The sequence below is a fragment of the Oncorhynchus gorbuscha genome, linkage group LG04, assembly GCF_021184085.1.
Source record: "Oncorhynchus gorbuscha isolate QuinsamMale2020 ecotype Even-year linkage group LG04, OgorEven_v1.0, whole genome shotgun sequence".
Lineage (NCBI taxonomy): Eukaryota > Metazoa > Chordata > Actinopteri > Salmoniformes > Salmonidae > Oncorhynchus > Oncorhynchus gorbuscha.
Genome location: NC_060176.1, coordinates 40,418,706 through 40,441,224, shown reverse-complemented (window position 1 = coordinate 40,441,224; position 22,519 = coordinate 40,418,706). Strand labels below are relative to the sequence as shown.

General features: G+C 43.9%; 3 protein-coding genes across 4 annotated transcripts in view; 2 read left to right on the top strand and 1 right to left on the bottom strand.

Moving 5' to 3' along the window:
- camsap1b (calmodulin regulated spectrin-associated protein 1b) overlaps positions 1 to 2,903 on the top strand; it is a 38,969-nt gene extending 36,066 nt beyond the window's left edge. Inside the window, 1 exon segment of the mRNA XM_046346771.1 lies at positions 524 to 2,903. Within this exon segment, the coding sequence (XP_046202727.1) occupies positions 524 to 820 (297 nt within the window). The 3' untranslated portion in view covers positions 821 to 2,903.
- A 441-nt stretch (positions 2,904 to 3,344) lies between these two features.
- On the top strand, positions 3,345 to 7,025 carry LOC124034062. Of its 2 annotated transcripts, XM_046346774.1 has the most exons (6): positions 3,345 to 3,574; positions 3,674 to 3,784; positions 3,974 to 4,402; positions 4,516 to 4,758; positions 4,993 to 5,178; positions 5,417 to 7,025. In XM_046346774.1, exons 1-6 carry the CDS (start codon positions 3,568 to 3,570, stop codon positions 6,790 to 6,792), a joined length of 2,352 nt encoding a protein of 783 aa, XP_046202730.1. In that variant the 5' UTR covers positions 3,345 to 3,567; the 3' UTR covers positions 6,793 to 7,025. The 2 variants fall into 2 exon arrangements, with proteins under 2 accessions (XP_046202730.1, XP_046202729.1); XM_046346773.1 differs by lacking the exons at positions 3,345 to 3,574; positions 3,674 to 3,784 and having other exon boundaries at positions 3,798 to 4,402.
- The window catches only part of LOC124034061 (potassium channel subfamily T member 1-like), an 83,125-nt gene continuing 67,630 nt past the window's right edge, over positions 7,025 to 22,519 (bottom strand). The window contains 12 exon segments of the mRNA XM_046346772.1: positions 7,025 to 10,022; positions 10,215 to 10,299; positions 10,891 to 10,902; positions 11,829 to 11,876; positions 13,697 to 13,759; positions 14,582 to 14,888; positions 16,865 to 16,993; positions 19,356 to 19,439; positions 19,934 to 20,035; positions 20,302 to 20,413; positions 21,375 to 21,509; positions 21,810 to 21,881. Of these exon segments, the coding sequence (XP_046202728.1) occupies positions 9,893 to 10,022; positions 10,215 to 10,299; positions 10,891 to 10,902; positions 11,829 to 11,876; positions 13,697 to 13,759; positions 14,582 to 14,888; positions 16,865 to 16,993; positions 19,356 to 19,439; positions 19,934 to 20,035; positions 20,302 to 20,413; positions 21,375 to 21,509; positions 21,810 to 21,881 (1,279 nt within the window). The 3' untranslated portion in view covers positions 7,025 to 9,892.

The following is a 22,519-nucleotide window of genomic DNA, read 5'->3' as shown; positions in this document are numbered from 1 at the left end:
TCCTAGCCACCGTGCTTTTACACCTGCATTGTTTGCTGTTTGGGGTTTTAGGCTGGGTTTCTGTACAGCACTTTGAGATATCAGCTGATGTACGAAGGGCTATATAAATAAATTTGATTTGATTTAGTTCTTCTGTCCTATTTATCAGTAATTTAGTCCAGCCAAATCCCATGCTGTGTAAATGAGCACAGTAACATGTAGGTCACATTTACTGGGCCAGAATGTGCTGCTCAGCTCAATATTATCCAGCTGTAGTACGGCATGTTCTTGTCCTAAACACACACTGATGTCCTGTTTTTTAAAGTGCTCTGAGTTTTACTGATTTAAAATCGTCGACTAAAACCTTAGTCTAGAGTTTTTGCGGGTCAATCAGGTGGCCAGGAAGGGAAAACTCCCGACCCTTCCCAGGAGGACATCCAGGCATCACTGTACCTGGAATGTGTCAAATTGCTTAAAATGTGAGACTGCTTCTCAAGATAGTTGTTAGCCATACAAACTAACACCCCCCCCCATCTCATCCCAGGAGCTGGAGAAGGTTGAGGCCCACCACCTGATGATCCTGTTCAGGGACGGGGGCTGCCAGTTCCGGGGAGTCTACTCCTTCTTCCCAGACACGGAGGAGATCCTCAAGCTGACTGGCACGGGCCCCAAGAGCATCAGCAAGAAGATGATTGACAAGCTCTACAAGTACAGCTCGGACCGCAAGCAGTTCACCGTCATCCCCGCCAAGACTGTGTCGGTCAGCATAGACGCCATCACCATCCACAACCACCTGTGGCAGGCCAAGAGAACCACTGTGCCAAAGAAGAGCGGGAAATAATCTGTGGAGGCCCTTGGAACTCTGGGGTTCCGTTCCACTCCATGGTTGTCCTTGGTTCCATTCCACCCTGCTCTCCTGGATAAACTGCATTGATGTCCACTGCCAATAAACTCCCTCTATCAAGCTGAAGGAGAGGCCACATGTATGGGCAGACGCGTGGCCCCTTCAGTTCACACTAATGTGGGGGCATGGATGGATGTATGCGTCTGTGCTGGTGGCCTGCGAGTGGGATTGTCATCTGCATGAACCAATAAGGAGGGTCCTCTTTGTCTGGATCTCAATGTATTCTGTTCAGGGTGTCCATCGATCAATTCATTCGGTTCTGTTTTTCTAAAGACTCTTAAGAGAAGCATGTGGCATTTTTTTCATGTGGTGGGTTTCTTTTTACTTGAAGTATTTATTGGTTTGGCACTGAATGGTTGAGCTCAGCTGCAGTAGTCCATACAACCCTATCCCCCCCCTCGCTCTTATTGGACTGGTTGTGACCCTACGAACACCCCTCTTGCTCTTGTTGGAGGGGGTGGGTTGTTCATAATCTCTCTACTGCAAAATCTGACCTGAAAGGACCTTATGTCCCTTCAGGACTTAAAAGGACCCGTTCTGCTGCAACAAAACAATCTGCAGTCGAACAAACTGGACCTTATCTACCAGACAAGCATCGCCAACCTTGCCTCTCCAGTTATCTTTCTGTCCAATGTGCTGCTTTGATCTCCTGTTTGTTACCTGGGCTCCTCCCAGACCATCTGCTGGCCTTCTTCATGCGTCATAGTGGTACTGTCAACTGTCTATTTATTTAAACGTCAACCGATTTTTTAAAATGCATATCAGCCTGTTGTAGCACTGTCTATCTGGTGTGTAGAATTATGATGGTCGTTTTTAAACTACTCATCTACGCGCCTTTTAACCCTCTAAAACGAGGGTGTGAAGACGAGGAGTAATAGGCTTTGGTACTGTAGAAAAATGTCAAGATGCTTATTTTTTTTGTTTTTGTGTAATTTAGTTTTCTATTGAGCAGTGTGGTGGGTTATACAGCAATTGAGCTTTATGTTATGTGTGTTTCATCATCCATGAATCTGTCTGACGTACGTCAGCTAGTTAGAGCTAGTCGTGTTTCTCTTCACTGGGCACTACTATGTCCTGTATAAAGGTGCACTCCACTCACGATCACGTTTCAAAGGCTTTTATCATGCAATGTACCCCCCCTCCCTTCTATCCCACGAGTGATCGGCCCCCACCAGGGGTGGGGTCCATTTCAATTCAGGGAGTAAACTATCATTTCAAGTCCATTGGAATTAAAATGTTGGCTTCGTTCCTAAATTAACTGAATTGACCCCAACCCTGCTACCCACCCAGCTTCCTCCCCTTCTGCAGCGCTTTCCCCAGAGAGCTGCATGCTCTTGTTCTGAAGAGTGCGTGCGTCCTGCTGGAACCGGTTTGAATGACATAATTTAATATATTCATAATGGGTTACTCTGTGGGACTGTGGTCTATTTTATTTACCTACCAACCAACATTAAAGAACATTCCTGAAAGGTGTCAACAAACACTGCCACCATTTTCCATTTTTCTCTGTCCAAGTGCTTATTATTAGATACCGTATGTTGGCCTCAAGAACAACTAAAAGTGTTGCACGTGCACTTTACTTACTGAGTACAAAAAGTGGAATTCGACTTTAAACGGACATTTGAAACGTATTGCAAACAAACAGAACATGGTTAAGTTTTTTTTTTAAACAACTCCTGTACACTCCCAACCGAGAAACACTACCCTTCCTGAACTAAAACAAAGCACTAAGATTTAACACTGAGCAGTCGATTTAAGAAGTCCTCGTTTCTTCACTACTACGGCTTGTCTCCAAAAATACGTAGAATACTTGATTATAATTTGCTGCATTTGGTTTATTTTTTTTAATAGATCTTTTCAATGTTAGTGTTTTTATGTTTACTAAAAGATTGTATAGGCATTGATTACCATTTGTTGTTACTGTATGCAATTTCCATGCCTGTTCATTTTACACTTTCTTTCAGATCATACCATCTATTTATTTTAAACGAACGCACTGAAACGGAATAAAATTTTCAAGTTAATAAAACACATTTTCATCTTTTTTTTGTTCACATTGTTTAGAATACATTTGACTTAAAATGCATGTTTCAGCCTACATCACCAGCAGTTCAATGTATAGTTTGGCATTCACGTGTATGTTTCACGACTATTCAGACACCTACGATACATATTTGCATATTCACATATATTTTTGCGTGCCCTGTTTTCACTCCCGCACCAGTTACCTAGGGTTATTGATGGCATCTTTCACTTAAATTGAATATCAAGTAGATCTAAAGTTTCTTTTTTTTTTTCACCGGTGCTGAGCCAAAAATACTAATAAGTGAAGTTAAACCCAGATCACAAGTAACCTACAAGGGTGTTAGTTAGATGTGCTGCTATCCTCCAAGCCTCCCTGGTGTTAACAGTCTCCCACCACCCAACTGGAACAACGGTGCCCGGCATGCTTCGCTTGCAGCAGGACTCATAACCATGGTAAACATCTACAGACATACATAGGCCTGCCATGGCAACAGACTTTATTCTCTGCAGGTGGCTCAGTGTCACGTATTTTGTCACAAGATTATCTGTGACTTGCAGGTCCCATCTGAGAGACTAGTTCTAACTCTGTTCTGTGTCTGACGAAAACCTTTTCAGAAGCAAACCAGATGCCTGGCATTTGAGGCCACATTGAATTCATCATGACCGGTGAGTTCTTATTCCTTGTTTTGATGGTTGTCACAGCTGTGTATTTGTATTGAAGGTATACTATGAGCTGAGGTTCCCTGACTGTTGCATATCCCACAGTGTCTGCTGCTGGCCTTTCTGTGATGATGCTGTATGGGGTTCTGGTCTCGGTGCGCTCCAACATTTGTGCTCAGGAGGTACAGATTTACATCTGTCAAGAGATCCCACAAAGTAAGTCCTTTTTTTAGAAACAAAGCTATTTGATCACAAAACTAAACAATAACATGGATCTTTTGGCTCTCGTCTATGGCATTTTGATGTTGCATATTTGGGTCAATCTACTCTCTATGATCAACATTCTATCAAATACCTATGAACAAGACTTAACGCCCCTACACACTTGTATTGTTATTACCTCAGGTTACCCTGTTGGCCTGGCCTCTCTGGTGCTCTTTGTAAGTAATGTTGGAGCAATCAACCGTACTGTGTTCAGTAGTGACAACCTGGCCTCAGTCACCCGCCTCACCATCAACAACGCTGGTATCACCAACATCGAATCCAGAGCTCTCTGGTTCTTCCGTGACCTCAAAACCCTCAGCCTGGACCGCAACAACATCTCCCAGCTCAACCCAGCCTGGTTCAGCCAACCAGCCATCCTCCAAAACCTCACCCTAATTCAGAACCATATTGAGGTTGTAGAGGACTCCATGCTAAGTGGGTTAACTGGTCTAATTAGCCTAAACCTGACGAGGAATATGATCCAGAGCATTGCTCCTGGTAGTTTTAGCACCCAGTCCCATCTGGCCAGTTTGGACCTGTCTGGTAATAGGATCGTAACCATCAGTCCTGGTAATGTAGCATGATGTACTACATTACCCATAATGCACCGTGTATGATATCCTGTTTTATCTTAGTAAAGAAGTTCCTGAAGCTGACAATGGTGTACTGTCTTATCAATACAGGTAGTTTCAGTGGACTCACTGGCCTAACTAGTCTCAACTTGGCCAGTAATAGGATCAAGAGCATCAGTCCTGGCTGTTTTAGCGCCCTGACCAGTCTGGCCTACTTGGATCTGTCTGGTAACAGGCTGACCAGGGTTAACCCCCAGGATCTGCTCCCACTCTCCCCCTCCACACATGTCAGGCTGGATGGCAATCCCTGGGACTGCTCCTGTGGAGTGGAGGACTTTGTCATCTTCCTCAGAGGTAGCGTTTTCTAGTAATTTGTGGGTAGGGGTTATGGTGGGGTATAAGTACTGCAATGCTGTAAAGTGATCATATTTAGTATATTTTTATTGCAAAAAGCTTCAATTAATTCGTTTAAAAAAATGTATCTACAAATGCTGTGAAACTAATTAATTAGGCTTGAGCCACCCACACAATGACTACCACACATAACCCACACACAGTATGTTCTAGATGTCACTATTGTGTATCCAGGTCTGCAGAATGCCTCTCTGCTGGAGAGGGAGATGGAAGTGACGTGTGCCAGCCCATCAGCCCTGAGAGGCCAGCCTGTGTGGAACGTGTCCAAGTGTTTGATACCTAACCCACAGCCTCAGGAGGATACCCACATACAGCCCCCAGCCATGTCCATCACTGTCTCCACACTCATAGCAGTGATCGGTAGGTTCTGGAGCAGTGCTGTACAGTGTACACTACAAAGAAATCCGATAGAACACAATAGTATTGCCTATACATATCTATGGTACAGTATGTTAAGACTGGTTTTAGACGATCTCATAACGAACCATTTACACTATTATGCTATCAGGCAAAATATGTATCGTGGTCCATTCATATAACACAACAGAATCAAGTGTGAACATAATCTTCACTAACTCTTGCTTGTCTTGTCTTCCAGTGGTGCTGTGTATCCTGATCTGTGGGGTCTGTGCCCTGGCTGTAGTCTGGAGGAGGAAACGTGAGACCAAACAGGTGAAGCCCAGTCTGGAGACAAAACGGGAGGAGGAAGCCGCAGAGCAGCCAGACGGTTCCACCACCACCCTCCACCGACAGGTGGCTTCTTCAAGAACTGACTGGGATCCAGAGCTTGCTGCAAGGACTTACAGATCTGGAGTCAGAGCCAAGTCTGCTGATGCTGTCCTCTCCACATCCCAGTTCTGCAGAGCAGAGAGAGAAGCACACAGGGTGGTGGTGGAGACTGAGCGAGAACTATACAGGACGGAAAGTGTGAGAGAGGGCCCGTTAAAGGAGATGAGGAACTCCGAGGAAGAGAACAGCAAAAAGCCAGGAGATAATGAGTCCCAGGGGGTAGATAGAAATCTGACAGGAAAAGATGATATTAAGGGTGAAGTGAGTCAGGAAAATGACAGAGCGGAGACAGATGATGGAACTGTGAATCTGCAAGATGGCGGCCAAAACATATGTGTATCCCAGGATTCGGAGACCATACCGTACCTGACCATCGGTGCTGACCCGGCCGAACCAAACCTTGAACGCCACAAAGGTCCAAGTCCACAGAAAGTCATGACAAGGATTTCCACTTGGCCCCCCACCTCAGCTCAGTGGCAGACCCACTTCGCCATACAGAGAGAGGGGATCTGTGTCTTCCCTGAGAATGACCCTGGCCAAGAGGTCGAAGGTGAAACAGAGAACCAATCACCTGACCAAGAGTTCGAACAGATCCAGTCACCTGACCCCGGGGAAACCGAGAACCAATCACCTGACCTTGAGCAAGAGTTTAAAGATGACACAGATAATCGGTCAGCTGATGTTTCTGTCAGTGTTCTGGACTCTTCACCCCCAGAAGGGGTGATGGGTGAGGTCAATGCTGAGGAGAACTGCAGCACACCACCAGACTTAGAGACATTCTCTCCAGAGTATGATCCAAAACCTCTTATTGAGATAAGCGAGACCCTGTCAGACCCGGTCGACACTTCCCTGTCTAGTAATGTCCTGACCCAGACTGAGACCAATCCTGGTCAAGAAAATCCTGAAGAATTGGATAACAAACCCACACAAATTAGAAACAGGGCTGTGCAGAGTGAAGGCAAATCAAACCGAAAGGGGGTGCCAAAGAGAGCAGGCAGGAGCAGAGAGAGTAGTGGAGCTCCCCCTAGTGGTGTCTCCCCCAGTGACGACAACCTGCTACTGGATAATGAATACGCCTATATTGACTTGCTGCACGAGGTGGTTCAGAACCAGGGCCGATGGACCAGAGAGAGGTGGAAACAGACTCACCTCAACAAAGCAGCAAACAAGCCCCAGGGACATTAAACTACAGACTGTGGCTTTTATGATCTGGTGTTGTCAAGTGTTTTTACTTGTCCTGTCTATTGGTGTATGTAATAGTCTGGAGTGTTTTGAAAAGTGCTATACGTAATAAAATGTATTATTAATTGTGTTTTTCCCCTTTCCTGTGGTGACAAAGGGTGAGCAACCCCACCAATAGAAGTGTTTGAGTGATCATTTCTCTGTGTGATTAAACTACAGGAGTGTTTTTCCATTCCAATGTTTCTGGCTGCATGCAGCATTTATTGTTCATATTTTACATCACGGTAGAGAAGTACACATACTTCGGAATAAGAAAAAGTACAAAATGGATAAAACCTTTTTGACAATTAACTAAGAATATGATAAAGGTAAACAGAAGATTTTGTCTGGAGGACATGCATGGTCCCATATAATGATATGCAGACAAATAACAAGCGGGAGATATGATACATTTTCTAGTTGTGATACTTCACACAGGTCACCTAACTGTAGGAAAACGTATCGGGTTTGGCAAACTTTCTCACAACATGCTTTTTGTGTTTGCATGCCCCTTTCTATATTACAGTATGAACTTCAAAAACATTTTTTTTTTTTTACTAAACAACTCCGATAAGAGAATTCCCTTGGGGTTCCGTTCACATACAACAACGATGAGGGGGGGCACGGGGTGATGATCTGTAAACTGCCCTTCTGGGGGCCTGGCTAGTATGGAACATATTTGATCTACACATACATACAGTACTTCAATGGGAACGGGGACACATTGCGTTACATTACATCCCAAAACACATCAAGGACTACTCCAGAGATATTCAAACTGCAAAATAATGTAAAAGCCTGACATAACCCACTTTTTTTCCTTATCTAACCTTTCCATCAACTTAATCTCATTCAGGCAATGCATGTTCAGAACTACTTCCCTAGTACATTTTATAACAAACAAGCAGAAATGGCACATATCAAAATATATTCTGTTTACAAATGACAATGATCATTTAAAACTTTGCAAATGTACTTAAAGGCCTAGGGCTCTATTCAATCTTTACAGCTGAAGCGTTAGACTCCGCGATAGAAATGTGAAGGTAATATGCAGTGTTTACCGGTGAATGCCTTCTCCGCTAAATTGGGAATAGCCAATGTCCTCTTTAGGTATGCCAGGAGCTGCTTGTGGATTTAATAGCGCTAACAACGAAAAACAACCGCTATGCGGATGTCGTCTAAAGCGGATCGGATTGAATACAGCCCTTTAAAAGTTGATATACTATATATATAACACTGACTGTATGGAGGCTGATTCATACTGTGCAAATACTAAAGTATTTTATTGTATAGTTAAAGTTTCGGGTTAAAGGGTCATGCTATAATGCTCTATTAACGACCACAGAGCTTAGTGCAAAAATATTTCAAGTCCCATTTGTTTTCATTTGACTAATAATGACCAAAAGAACGTTGAACCAAACAATGAGGATTAAAAAAAATGTTTACAATGATATCACCACACATATTAGTCCAAGCAAACAGTATCAGAAATACAGATAAATATCTTAAATAATTATTCAAATATATAAAGCACACCCAATACTACATTTACTGTACAAGTGAAATGACATATTGGAAGGCAGCTTGCAACACTGCACTCCAAGCCCAGGTACTGGCCATATTAACAGACTTCAAGTAATAGTTCACTCCAACTCAACATCAGATTACTTTTGATATCATTTTGGAGTGACCTATCACTTTAACTATGCTTGTCTCTTATTGTGCAATATAAGTACTCATAAGTGTTCAGAACATAGGGTTGCCACTGTAAACAGCTCTGAAAGATTGTTCTACTGTAATTAATCAAATCCTGTCAGAAATGTGGAATGATTGAGCATTGGCTTTCGTAGAACATTGACTGATACATAAAGAACCAGAAACCGTATGGCACAAATAGAATGACGTAGGTGCATGGCGTAATTTATTAAGGTTCATCCATCCATTAAGTATTCTATACTTTTTAATAACAAATAGCATGATATTTGAAACAAAAAAAAGTTATGCAGAATGAGCAGTAAAAGATAGTGTTTAAAAAAAATTGCTTATAAAAGTCTTCACTGTTTTTTTTAACATAATTTCAATTAAATTACATTGAACCAACGTGGAATAGATGTTGAATTGACGTCTGGGCCCAGTGGGTTGTGCTCATAGGGAAAATAATAAGTTCTCATGTACTTTCATGATTGATGTGTAAGAATACTGCCAGGAATTCTTGTTAAGGAATAACAATTTCTGTACATGACTTGATTTTGCAACTGATATTCACACAGTCTACACACACACATGCCAAGTGTGCTTGGTGTAGCTCGCAGGCGCGCCATTTGGGCAGAGTTTGCCCTTTCGACACCTTTCTATTGGTGCTAAAATGTAAGCAAGCTCCACCCACCTAGTATGCCGACGAACTAAATCAAACAAACCTCTAAATATTCAGAGCATCACATGACCTCCGACATAATCTGTCTCTCCTCTCCTTTGGTTGGTTACCAGTATGTTTCCATCGACTGGTGCATTGTCCATGTTTTATCTTTTGCAAAGAGGGCATGTCTGAGTCTGTATGTCTGATGCTCTCTAAGAGGTTAGGTAATGATGAGGCACTCTTCATGCATCCTCCCATAGCAGCTCAGTGCCACGTGTCTCTCTGTAAGGGTGAAGGGGGATTGGAAGGTAAGGGTGGGCAAGGGCAGTGGGGATCTTCCCCGTGTATGGCACAAATAGAATGTATCATGTGCAAAGGCGGTGAGACAACGGGGCAAGAAGTCCGGGGGTGGAAAGACAAGGGGGCAAGAGGTCCGGGGGTGGAAAGACAAGGGGGCAAGAGGTCCGAGGGTGGAGAGACAAGGGGGCGAGAGGTCCAGGTGTGGAGAGACAAGGGGGCAAGAGGTCCGGGTGTGGAGAGACAAGTGGGCAAGAGGTCCGGGTGTGGAGAGACAAGGGGGCAAGAGGTCCGGGGGTGGATAGATAAGGGGGGCGAGAGGTCCGGGGGTGGATAGACAAGGGGGCGAGAGGTCCGGGGGTGGATAGACAAGGGAGCGAGAGGTCCGGGGGGTGGTGAGGCGAGGGGATTTCAGAGGTGGGTCTCATCCCTGGTCTCTGTGCCAAAGTCCTGCCTCGTCTGGCCGCCGCCGCTGCTCTGCCCCTGAGCCGCATCCTCGGGCACGTCAGGCCCTGCCAGCGGGTCGGACCGGATGATGTAGCTAGAGAGAGGTGAGGACAAAACTAACTCTCTTGGGTCAACATCCAGATATTTAAAGAACACACTACTAGATAACTGTACTGTCCTATACCCAGGCTAGTGACCAGTCGACACAGTTTGGTACAGTATAGTACCGATACTGTAAAGAAGAAGGGATGAAAAGAGAAGAGACGCCTGCCCTGCTGGTACTTACACAATGTCATTGAGCTCCAGCATGGTGTCTGGAGGGGGGTTGATGAGAACGTAGGACAGACTGTTCTGGTGGTCGTTCATCTCATCTGGAACAGAACAGATACAGGGACAGCTCTTAGCAGCTGCTCTGGCTGTACCAGTTTCCTCACATTCACCAATTACACACAACATTAGACAACTAATGGTCCATTTAGAAAATGGAAGTATAGGATTCCCTGATCTTCAGTAAACGGCTGACTGACATAATAAAGCATATGCATTTCCAGTAAGAGCCATTTTAAGGGCCGTTCTGGCTGGACAAGGCTTATTTATATTTAGTAAGCCTATAAGTCCTGTATGATATAAGCCCTGTGTTCATTTTCTTAATGTCTATCCAAATACAGTTTAATCAATGGTGTGTAACTGAATATCCCTTGACATGGGATACCTTGATGTCCTGTTCTTGTCTTGGAGTAGGATCGGGTTGCCCCTGGACACTGATCTAAGGTCAGTTTCCCCCTGATCTTAGACCTTTGCCTAGGGGGGGCAACATCTATTCAGAGTGAGTGTCTGTGAGTGAGAAGTGATTGTGTTTTACCTGTTTCGCGTGTATGAGTGAGAAACTGTGTACCTGGGACAGAATGAGGCTCAAGCTTGGGGGTTGGGGGGGTAAAGTGCATCTGCTTCTCCAAACCCACCTGTGTTTGCCCCTTATAATGCCAGGCGGGGTGGGTAGGAGAGAGAGAAGGTCTAACTGTTACTGACAGGGCATAGCTGGTACAGGGTAGGCCCATGCTGCCACAAGGCAAGCGCATCCCTCCATGCGCAGTTTAAGAAAGACATGCAGACACTGTCCGCATCGATTCACCTCCTGCGCATTCCACACGTCGGGCCTGGTCACTCACGGCGACAGGTCACCATGGTTGCCATGCCAACGACACTCAGCCCCCATATACAAATGTTGACACACCCACAAACACAACTAGAACATGCTCTTGGCATCCGGCAGGGCAGACTCAACCAAACAAAGTGAGGCTCAACCAATCGAAGAGTGAAAGCAAAATACATTGGGTGTGTGGGATTAGAAGGGGGTCATAACATAGCGTCAATCTAGGATAGTCTTACAGAGGGACTAAAATGTGGAGAATATTTTGAAATCATATTGTATTTAGGCTAATAAAATGCTAAAATGTTTTTCCTGTTCGCAACCATTGTTATATTCTACAAGATTCTCAGTGTAGCTTTGGTTTTTTAGTCGATGGCAATGTACTGTTGACCTTCCCGAACAACACAGTCGCAATGCTTTCTGCTCCACTCCGTCCCATCCCGCCACACTGTAGTGTATCCAACACTCTCCTCGCCCTGCAGTAACTTGGTAGTCCGTCTCTCACCTGCCATCACCAGTCGATAAGTCCCAGTTCACACAGGTTGTACAACTGATGCACAATGCATTTGAAACAACGGTTGTGTTACATCAGTTGTACAATTTGAACTAGGCCTAAGTCACCCACTTCAGTCCACACAACGCAGGGGACAGAGAGAAAGAAAGGCTGCTCGTCTGCCGACCACCACAGCCATCATCATTATCACACAGAGTCATGCAGTAGTGCTGTATGATTATGAGTCTCCATCTAACCTGTTCTGGTCTCTTCTCTTAACGGAGGCTCTGAAATTCCCTGCAACTCTAAGACAGTCAACACTGTTAAGCCACAGGCTACTGTCGTCCTTTCATTCAATAACACAACATTCTGACTGCCTATACTAACATACAGTAGCCTAGCTCTTCAAAGCAGGTACTAAACTACTAGTATGACATCGATCCATCCACTATGTACTGTAATGAATATGGTACCATCTTCAACCGATCTCGCCTTTTAAAGGGATGGTGGTATATCCGCCACTTGAGATGTCTTACAAAGTAGAATATTAGAATATATGCAGTGCCTTCGTAAAGTATTCAGAGCCCTGGACTTTTTCCACATTTTGTTACGTTACAGCCTTATTCTAAAATGGATTAAATTACAAATAAATCCTCAGCAATCTACACGCACTACCTTATAGTGACAAAGCAAAAACAGGTCTTTAGAAATTGTTGCAAAAAATAAAAATTTAAAATAATAAACAGAAATACCTTATTTACATAAGTAATCTGACCCTTTTCTATGAGACTTGAAATTGAGTTTCCATTGATCATCCTTGAGATGTTTCTACAACTTGATTGGAGTCCACCTGTGGTAAATTAATTTCACATGATTTGGAAAGGCACACATGTCTATATAAGGTCCCACAGTTGACAGTGAAAGCAAAAACCAAGCCATGAGGTCGAAAGAATTGTCCGCAGGGCTCCGAGACAGGATTGTGTCAAAGCACAGATCTGGGGAAGGGTACCACAAAATGTCTGCAGCATTGAAGGTCCCCAAGAACACAGTGGCCTCAATCATTCTTAAACGGTAGAAGCTTGGAATCACCAAGACTCTTCCTAGAGCTGGCCGCCCGGCCAAACTGTGCAATCGGGGTAGAAGGGCCTTGGTCAGGGAGGTGACCAAGAACCCAGAGCTCAAGAGTTCCTCTGCGGTGATGGGAGAACCTTCCAGAAGGACAATCATCTGTGCAACACTCCACCAATCAGGTCTTTATTGTAGAGTGGCCAGAAGGATGCCACTTCTCAGTAAAAGGCACATGACAGCTTGTTTGAAGTTTGCCAAAAGGCACTTAAAGTCTCTTAGACGATGAGAAACAAGATTCTCTGATGGTCTGACGAAACCAAGATTGAACTCATGTCTGGAGGAAACCTGGCACCATTCCTATGGTGAAGCATGGTTGTGTCAGCATAATGCTGTGGGGGTGTTTTCCAGTGGCAGGGACTGGGAGACTAGTCAGGATCGAGGAAAAGATGAACGGAGCAAAGTACAGAGAGATCCTTGATGAAAAACCTGCTCCAGTGCACTCAGGACCTCAGACTGGGGCGAAGGTTCACCTTCCACCAGGAAAACGACCCTAAGCACACAGCCAAGACAACCCAGGAGTGGCTTTGGGACAAGTCTCTGAAAGTCATTGAGTGGTCCAGCCAGAGCCCAGACTTGAACCCAATCTAACATCTCTGGAGAGACCTCAAAATAGCTGTACAGCAATGCTCCCCATCCAACCTGACAGAGCTTGAGAGGATCTGCAGAGAAGAATGGGAGAAACTCCCCAAATAGAGGTGTGCCAATCTTGTGTAGCAGCATAACCAAGAAGACTCAAGGCTGCAATTGCTGCCAAAGGTGCTTCAACAAAGGACTGAGTAAAGGGTCTGAATACTTTTTGAAAGCACTGTATAATTTCCCTAACAACATTCTTCTCTGAGCAATGATCATAGTTTTCAGGAAAGTAGCACTACACTTGAACATATAGAATGAAATTATAATTTCACACCACTTGACATATTTAAGAGATGGGAGTGATGACTAAATTAAATGTGTTGCATTGCATACTGTATGTGAACACTACTGTATGTGGGATTACCTTGTAAATATCCTAGATTTACTCGGTTCATGACATCACTCGCAGTAAGATTAGCAACATCCTCTACAAGACAGAAAATAAAAAGAGGGGAGAATGAAAAGATTAGGCAAGCAGCAAAAATGCAATTGCAGTTTTCAAAAGGGGATGCAAAAATGAACTAACATGCAAACAAATGTGTTTTTTTGAATTATTTCATAAATATTTGATCATTTATTATGTAAATATTTACAGTATTTCTGTCTCAATCATCCAATTTAAAATCACCAGTAAATAATTTGTTAAGTATTTAATTCTTCAGTATTTTTTTATGCTTCTCTGGCAGTATTACATAATGAGCATTTTCCCTCGACAGGGATTATATGAATGAGTCATCATAATGTTTTGGCATGAGCTATTGTATGGAGAATTATATAGGGAAATATTTTTGGGGTTTTTGCAAAAGAAGGCGAAGGAAGTTGAGGAGAGTGGAAAATAATAAAAAGAAGTTAGAGGGGAGGAGATGCAGTCTGAGGGGAGGCAAAATGCAGACTGAGATTAAATGCTTCATTGTACTTCAGTTGTCCATCCAGCCATATGCTACAAGTAACATGAAGGTTAATGCACATTCATAAAGGAGGTTATGCAGGTACATTATCATACTATGTAGAATAATGTGAATAATGGAGAATAGTCATTGCCATTCCATACAGCACCAATTCCCAAACTATGACAGTTGACTAGGGTTGCAAAATTCTGGGAACTTTTAATAAATCCCCTGTTTTTCCAGAAATCCCGGAATTTTTAAACCCTTACAGGTGACACATATAAGACCACCAAACTAAATATGACACAGCACCCTATAATGTCACTCAGTATTACCAGGGTGTCCTGTAACTTTCCGCTCACCGTATCCGACAGTGGGCAAGCCTAGGTGCTTCATGCGGTTCTTGACCAGCTCAGACAGCTCCTGTCTCTCGGAGCGCCGGTACAGGTTGAGGCGCTGCTGGGAGATCCGCTCGGTGCGACTCGGTGGCTTGGTGTTCTTACGGCTCAAACGCCGCGCCCACTGGAGGCTCTTCTTCCTCAGCAACGGATGTTCTGATTGGTCGCCGGTGGTGGAGTTCCGCTGAGCTGTTTTCTCCTTCCACGACTCGCGACGATTGCTTCTCTGGTCGTCACCACCAGTGTTCTCCACGTTGATGGATACTTGAGACTAGGGGAGGGTGAAGGGTTAATACCAAATGAACTGTGTGGACAGGATGAGGATCCAATAGGATGTCCTGGTGACACTTTACATCAGTAGTAGAAGCTCTAGATACGCATTTATAATGCATTATGAAGAAGCGCTTGACTGACAGCATTGCTGAAGTGCCAAACAAAACACAACGCGTACTTTCATTTTGTTGTACTGCAAATATGAGCAGATAACGACAGTCATGTTATGTAAAATGTCAAGACAAGGATGTCATCTTAACTGTGGGTAACAAGGAAGGAGGATACTTTGACAGACCAACAAACAAAAACACCATGAATGAAATTTTAAAAAACTTGCACAGAGTAGCATTGGCAAAAGTAAATATAATGTACTTGACCAAGAATGTTTGTTTGTGAATGGTTGCACCAAATAGCTCAATGACGCATATAAAGCATAATTACAATGATTAGCAGCACAATTACAGCACAAATACACTGAGTGTACATTCCATGACAAAGACTGTCAAGGTGAATTCCAGGTGAAAGCCATGATCCTTTATTGAGGTCACCTGTTAAAATCCACTTCAGTCAATGTAGATGAAGGGGAGGAGACAGGATTTTTAAGCCTTGAAACAATTGAGACATGGATTGTATATGTGTGCCATTCAGAGGGAGAATGGGCAGGACAAAAGATTTAAGTGCCTTTGAACGGGGCATGGTAGTAGGTGCCAGGCACACCGGTTTGAGTGTGTCGGGAATGGCAATGCTGCTGTGTTTTTCACGCTCAACAGTTTCCCGTGTGTATCAAGAATGGCCCACCACCCAAAGGACATCCAGGCAACGGCAGGCCAGTAGTCGAAAACGGGTACTTGATGAAAGAGGACAAAGAAGGCTGAGACAAATTGTGCAGAGCAACATACGGTCAACTGACGGTCCAGTGCAACATTGGTGCCCAAAGACCCATAAAAGAATGCACAACTCATAGTACCTTGACATGAATGGGGTATGGCAGTTGACGACCTTACAGAGTTCCACTTCTTTCGGCAAAAAAACCCAAGAAATTGCGGTTGCAGTGGCCTAAGGAACGAAAACACTGGACACTGGAGAATTGGAAAAACATGCCTGGTCTGATGAATCCCGGTTCCTGCTGTTTCACACTGATGGGAGGACCAGGGTATGGAGAAAACCACATGAGTACATGCATCCATCATGCAGCATGTCAACATTGCAGGCTGGTGGTGATGGTGTGGGGAGAATTCTCATGGCACACAATGGTGCTCTTGAAAGAAGTGCCGCAACATTTGAATTCCACATGATATCTGAACATCATTGCCAATAAGTTGCATCCCTTCATAGCAGCACTGTACCCATCTGCAAATGGATTTTTTTCAGCAGGATAATGCCCCATGCCACAAGGCTAGGATTGTCCAGGAATGGTTCCACGAACATGACAGTGAATTCAGCTTACTACAGGGGCCTGCCCAGTCACCAGATCTCAATCCACATGAGCATCTGTGGGATGAGATGGAACAATCTATTCGGAGTAGAGATCCACTACCAGCTAACTTGGAATCAATATGGAACAGCATCCCTGTGGAACGCTTTCGACACCTTGTAGAGTCCATGCCCCAACGAACTGAGGCTGTTCTGAGGGCAAAATGGCGTGCAACACAATATTAGGAAGTTGTTCCTATTGTTTTGTACACTCAGAAATCTACTGATGACTCAGAGCTGGCTTTGTTCAAATTATTATTTTTTAGGATGCATCCTTCTTTCTTTCCATCCTTCTTTCCTTGAGCTAGTCATTTATCATTCAGTGATTTGACCAGCGAAAGCAAGATCACTACCCCTATTGCTCTCATTTACCTCAAGGAAGAAATTAAGAGAAAAAATAAATAGGGGAAGAAAAGGAGGAAGGATGGAAGGAAGGAAGGAAAGAAAGAAAGGATGCCTCTCTAGAGTATTTGAACAGGGACTGTCTCTATCTTGTCTTACCTCTGAGGAGGAAAACATGTGTGACTCTGTACGGTAGATGCCTATTGGAATCTCTGCACTGGAAGAACACAGTTTTTGAAATAACCTGCCATACGTCCTGATCCACAGGTCCTCCTCTGTCACCTTCATCTGGGAAGGAGGAGGGAGCACATTCAGTATACACATCACATCACGCGCTCACGCACGCACGCACGCACGCACACACACACACACAAAAAGGAAGACCCAGTTGTGCGTTGACCTATGATATCTCCCTCCCAGACAAACTCAATGCCTTCTATGCTCGCTTCGAGGTAAGCATCAAGTCTTGCATGAGGGCTCCCGCTGTTCTGTATCTTGCTTAAAACTGGTAAGGCTGCAGGACCTGATGGAATACCAGGGCAAATTCTCAGAGCGTGCGCAGATCAGGTGGCAAGCGTCTTCACCAACATTTCCAACCCTTCCTTGACCTTGTTGAAAAACAAGTCTTAATGACTCCAACCTAAGTGTACGTAAACTTCCAACTTCAACCGTACATATTACCTCAGCCTCCACCATATCCCGGCACATTGATATGGTACTGAACTGACCTTGTATATACAGTTGAAGTCAGAGGTTTACATACAATTAGGTTGGAGTCATTAAAACTTATTTTTCAACCACTCCACACAATTCTTGTTAACAAACTATTGTTTTGGCAAGTCGGTTAGGACATCTACTTTGTGCATGACACAAGTCATTTTTTCAACAATTGTTTACAGACAGATTATTTCACTTATAATACACTGTATCACAATTCCAGTGGGTCAGAAGTTTACATACACTATGTTGACTGTACATTTAAAAGGCTTGGAAAATTCCAGAAAATTATGTCATGGCTTTAGAAGCTTCTGATAGGCTAATGACATCATTTGGGTCAATTGGAGGTGTACCTGTGGATGTATTTCAAGGCCTACCTTCAAACTCAGTGCCTCTTTGCTTGACATCATGGGAAAATCAAAAGAAATCAGCCAAGACCTGCCGCTAAGCAAGGAAGAAGCCACTGCTCCAAAACCTCCATAAAAAAAGCCAGACTACGGTTTGCAACTGGACATGGGGACAAAGATCATACTTTTTGGAGAAATGTCCTCTGGTCTGATGAAACAAAAATAGAACTGTTTGGCCATAATGACCTTCCTTATGTTTGGAGGAAAAAGGGGGAGGCTTGCAAGTCGAAGAGCACCATCCCAACCGTAAAGCATGGGGGTGGCAGCATCATGATGTGGGGGTGCTTTGCTGCAGGAGGGACTGGTGCACTTCACAAAATAGATGGCATCATGAGGTAGGAAAATGATGTGGATATATTGAAGCAACATCTCAAGACATCAGTCAGGAAGTTAAAGCTTGTCTGCCAAATGGACAATGACCCCAAGCATACTTCCAAAGCAGTGGCAAAATGGCTTAAGGACAACAAAGTCAAGGTATTGGAGTGGCAATCACAAAGCGCTGACCTCAATCCTATAGAAAATGTGTGGGCAGAACTGAAAAAGCATGTGCGAGCAAGGAGGCCAACAAACCTGACTTAGTTACACCAGCTCTGTCAGGCGGAATGGGCCAAAATTCACCCAGCTTATTGTGGGAAGCTTGTACAAGGCTACCCAAAACATTAGACCAAATGTAAACAATTTAAAGGCAATGCTACCAAATACTAATTGAGTGTATGTAGACTTCTGACCCACTGGGAATGTGATGAAAGAAATAAAATTCTTAAAATAAAGTGGTGATCCTAACTGACCTAAGACAATGAATTTTTACTTGGATTAAATGTCAGCAATTGTGCAAAACTAAGTTTAAATGTATTTTGGCTAAGGTGTATGTAAACGTCCGACTGCAACTGACCTGTTGTTGCTTTTTTTAAAGATCCTATTCTTGACTCTATTTCATACATTTGATATTGAACTCTGCATTGCTGAGGGAGAGCTTGTAAGTAAGCATTTCCTGGTATAGTTTACACCTGTGCATGTGACAAATCAACTTGGATTTCCTTTGAAACACACACACACACCCAAAACAGGTGTGCTGGAAATGTTTATGTTTGTGCTTTTCTAATAACCAACTTCTGTGTTCATGCAAGTGACTGATTGAACGTGCCTGGGATAAATCCTCACTGTAGTATCTGCAATTTGGCAGTACAACCAGACCCTTGTTTGAAGAACAATATCTCACTTTCAAGATCTCAGCTTGGAGAGAATAAGTCTGGTGAGGTATTGGTCTCCCACATTCAGGAACCAGTATTGGTCGGTCACATGAATGAAGCAAACATTAATGCTGAATTAATTGTGAATAATGAATATACTAAATCATGCAAATATTACTTTCTGTGTAAGTATATAAGAGAACTAACGGGACTGTACATGGTGCATTGAGTTGGTTGGAACCTCTCCAGCATGCTGATAATAAAGAATGATTCATTTAAGATTGACTTGGAGTGTCCCTGTGTAAGAATTTCCACGACACAGATATCCATACTTACTGCACATAGGTAACCAGATCCTGGTGTGGTATCCAGGCCTAGTAAAAGTCTTGCTATGGGAATCATATAGTCCTTTACAAATGACTGTAAAAAAGCAAGAGAATGTATAAACAAACAGGAGGAACCAGAGGCTGAAAACACACTCATGTCTAGTTCCAAAGAAAACACTATTGAGGAGAGGTGAGAAACTACTGAATGATCATTGCGCCCAAAAATACTTTAGCTCTCCCTCTCTCTCCCTTCAAAGACAGTGCAATATCAGATGATTTTCTCAGTAAGGACTGGAGTAAGATCACATCATACGCTGATAAGCTCCACACACCCTGTGAACAGAGTATTCCCTCGAGACACGGATCTAATATCAGTTCTGCGGTTCTCCACCTAATAGTTAAGGGTTAGGATTTAGAGAAGTTAAGATGATCATAGCCTAAGGGAGTGACTCAGTGATCAAACAGTCCACACTGCTGGCTGAGATAAGGTGAGGTTTCCTAGCTACGTCTCAAATGGGACCCCGGTCAAAAGTAGTGCAGTATATAGGGAATAGGGTACTATTATTTCGATTACATCTGGTAACCCACCTGGTAGAGCAGCGTATCCAGCATACTGATACTGAACACTCTGCCTGCAGCGAACGGCAGGCGGAACATGAAGGCCAAGTTGGAACCCTTATCGCGCTCTATCTGTAGGGGCGAGAGGGAAGGGGGGAGAGAGAGTGCGGGGGGAGGGAGCAGAGGGAGAGTGGGGGTGAGGAGAAGAGGGAGGGGAAAGAGTTAGGAGAGAGAAAGAGAGTGCACGTGAAATGTCACCAGCTGGCTTGCTAACCCAGCCCCAGGGCTCTATATATTCATGTCTGAGTCTGTATAAGAGTGCACCTCCCACACGACACCCGCTGAAGACTGAGATCTAAAGATGGAGGAGTGACATGCCCCTGAACTGCTCTGCTCACCTTCTCTAGCTTGGAGAGAGCCAGGGAGTAGCAATCCTTAGCCCTGAACTGCATAAACCTCATGTTGGAGGGGTGGGTCAGCTCGGTGATGATACTGAGACTGGGGAACAGCCTGGACAAAATGGAGAGAGAGAAAGAGATAGAGGTGGAGGAGAAGGGGGGGGGGATGAGGGAGGAAGGGAGAAAGAGTGGTAAGGAGTGGGTGGGAAGAGGGGATGGAGGGAAGAGAGGATGGGGGAGAGAGAGGGATGAGGGAGGAAGGGAGAGAGAGTGGTAGGGAGTTGGTGAGAAGAGGGGATGGAGGGAAGAGAGGATGAGGGAGGGAGGGCGAGAAGGAGGGGATGGAGGGAGGGAGAGAAATAGAGAGCGAGAGAGAGGGAAGAGGGGGGGAGCAAGAGGGAAAGAGAGAGAGGGAGGAGGGAAGGAGAGAGAGAAATAGAGAGAGAGAGGGGACAGAGATTAAATGCTTTGGGCTCATGGGTAGGACCAAGCTGGCAGTGATGCATAGCTTACATTTTAGGATGTTGAAGAAGAAAACCTTGCAGAGGTTTTCTACCCTGATAGATGCTGTTTAATATAGTTTCACCCAGGGTTTTAATAACTGTAGAGACTTTTCAGGGAAAAGCAACTACAGTGGGTTGCAAAAGTATTCACACCCCTTGGCATTTTTCCTATTTTGTTGCCTTACAACCTCACAATAAAATGAATTTTTGGGAGGTTTGTATCATGTGTTAAAACCTTTATTTAACTAGGCAAGTCAGTTAAGAACAAATTCTTATTTTCAATGATGGCCTAGGAAGAGTGGGTTAACTGCCTGTTCAGGGGCAGAACGACAGATTTTTACCTTGTCAGCTCGGGGATTTGAACTTGCAACCTCCCAGATTCTAGGAATTGTTTTTCTGTCTGTTCCATGCTTGCAAAACAAATGTCCTTCTTGGATAATACAATTGTTGTTCATAATAATGCTTTACTAGACTACAAGTAGTCCACACAATAGTTTACTCAAAATGGAGAGCTAAAACTCTGTGTGCAGTCCCATAATTTAACATGGGAGAATGCCTCCCATATCATACCTGAACATGGTCTGTACGTTGACGATAGTCTTGGCATCTGCCATATAGTCCTCCTCAGCACTCATGGTGCTCTCCTTGTCCACCACCACCAGGTTATCAGCATAGATGATGCCACACTGTAGCAGATTGTCCAGGCTGTCACAGAGAGAGCAAAACACAAAAGAACGCATAATGAAAATCTGCCACAAATAGAACCCAACACACCATATTATGATATTCATGACTTTGAAATTTAGCAGCCTATAAAAGAGGCACGTGTAATTGATTTCACTTGATAATTGTAAATCCCTTGGATGTAATAAAATGGTACGTCATGGTATGATATGTGCTTTATTGTTGCCTGTCCGTGCGTGACGTCATTTGCATAGAGAAGAGTCATTGTAATTCTGCGAGGAAGGGCATTATGTTGATAATGATTGAGTAATGAACACCTACTTATCTATGGTTCCGCCCATGAAGTAGACCATTGGGAAACAGCAGATTGCTTCTAGGAAGTGGTTGTCAGGCCTTCAAACAGGAAAACACATATCAATAGGGACAGGACAACTGCAACCACACACAGATTAAATACAGGTAACTGCCAAAAATAAAGTAAAGGATAGGGCATTGGGCCACCAGAACAGCTTCAATTAGACTTGCCATAAATTATACAAGTGCCTGGAACTCTATTGGAGGGATGCAACACAGTTCTTTCACAAGAAACTCTATAATTTGGATTTTTGCTAATGGTTGTGGAAAACACTGTCTCAGGCACCACTCCAGAATCTCCTATAAGTGTTTAATTGGGTTAAGATCTGGTGACTCACACACACACACACACACACACACACACACACACACACACACACACACACACACACACACACACACACACACACACACACACACACACACACACACACACACACACACACACACACACACACACACACACACACACACACACACACACACACACACCCTTTTAAACCCCCTATGCTCCATTGAAACCCCTTTTTAAAAGTCACTGAGATCCCTTCCTCTAGCCATGGTACCAAAAAGACCGGGCAACTGGGCAGTTTTATACATGACACCAATACCCTGACTACACCGCTCGTGAGCGCGAGCGTTGCAAAACAAAAGTAGAAATCTATGTTATTCAATTA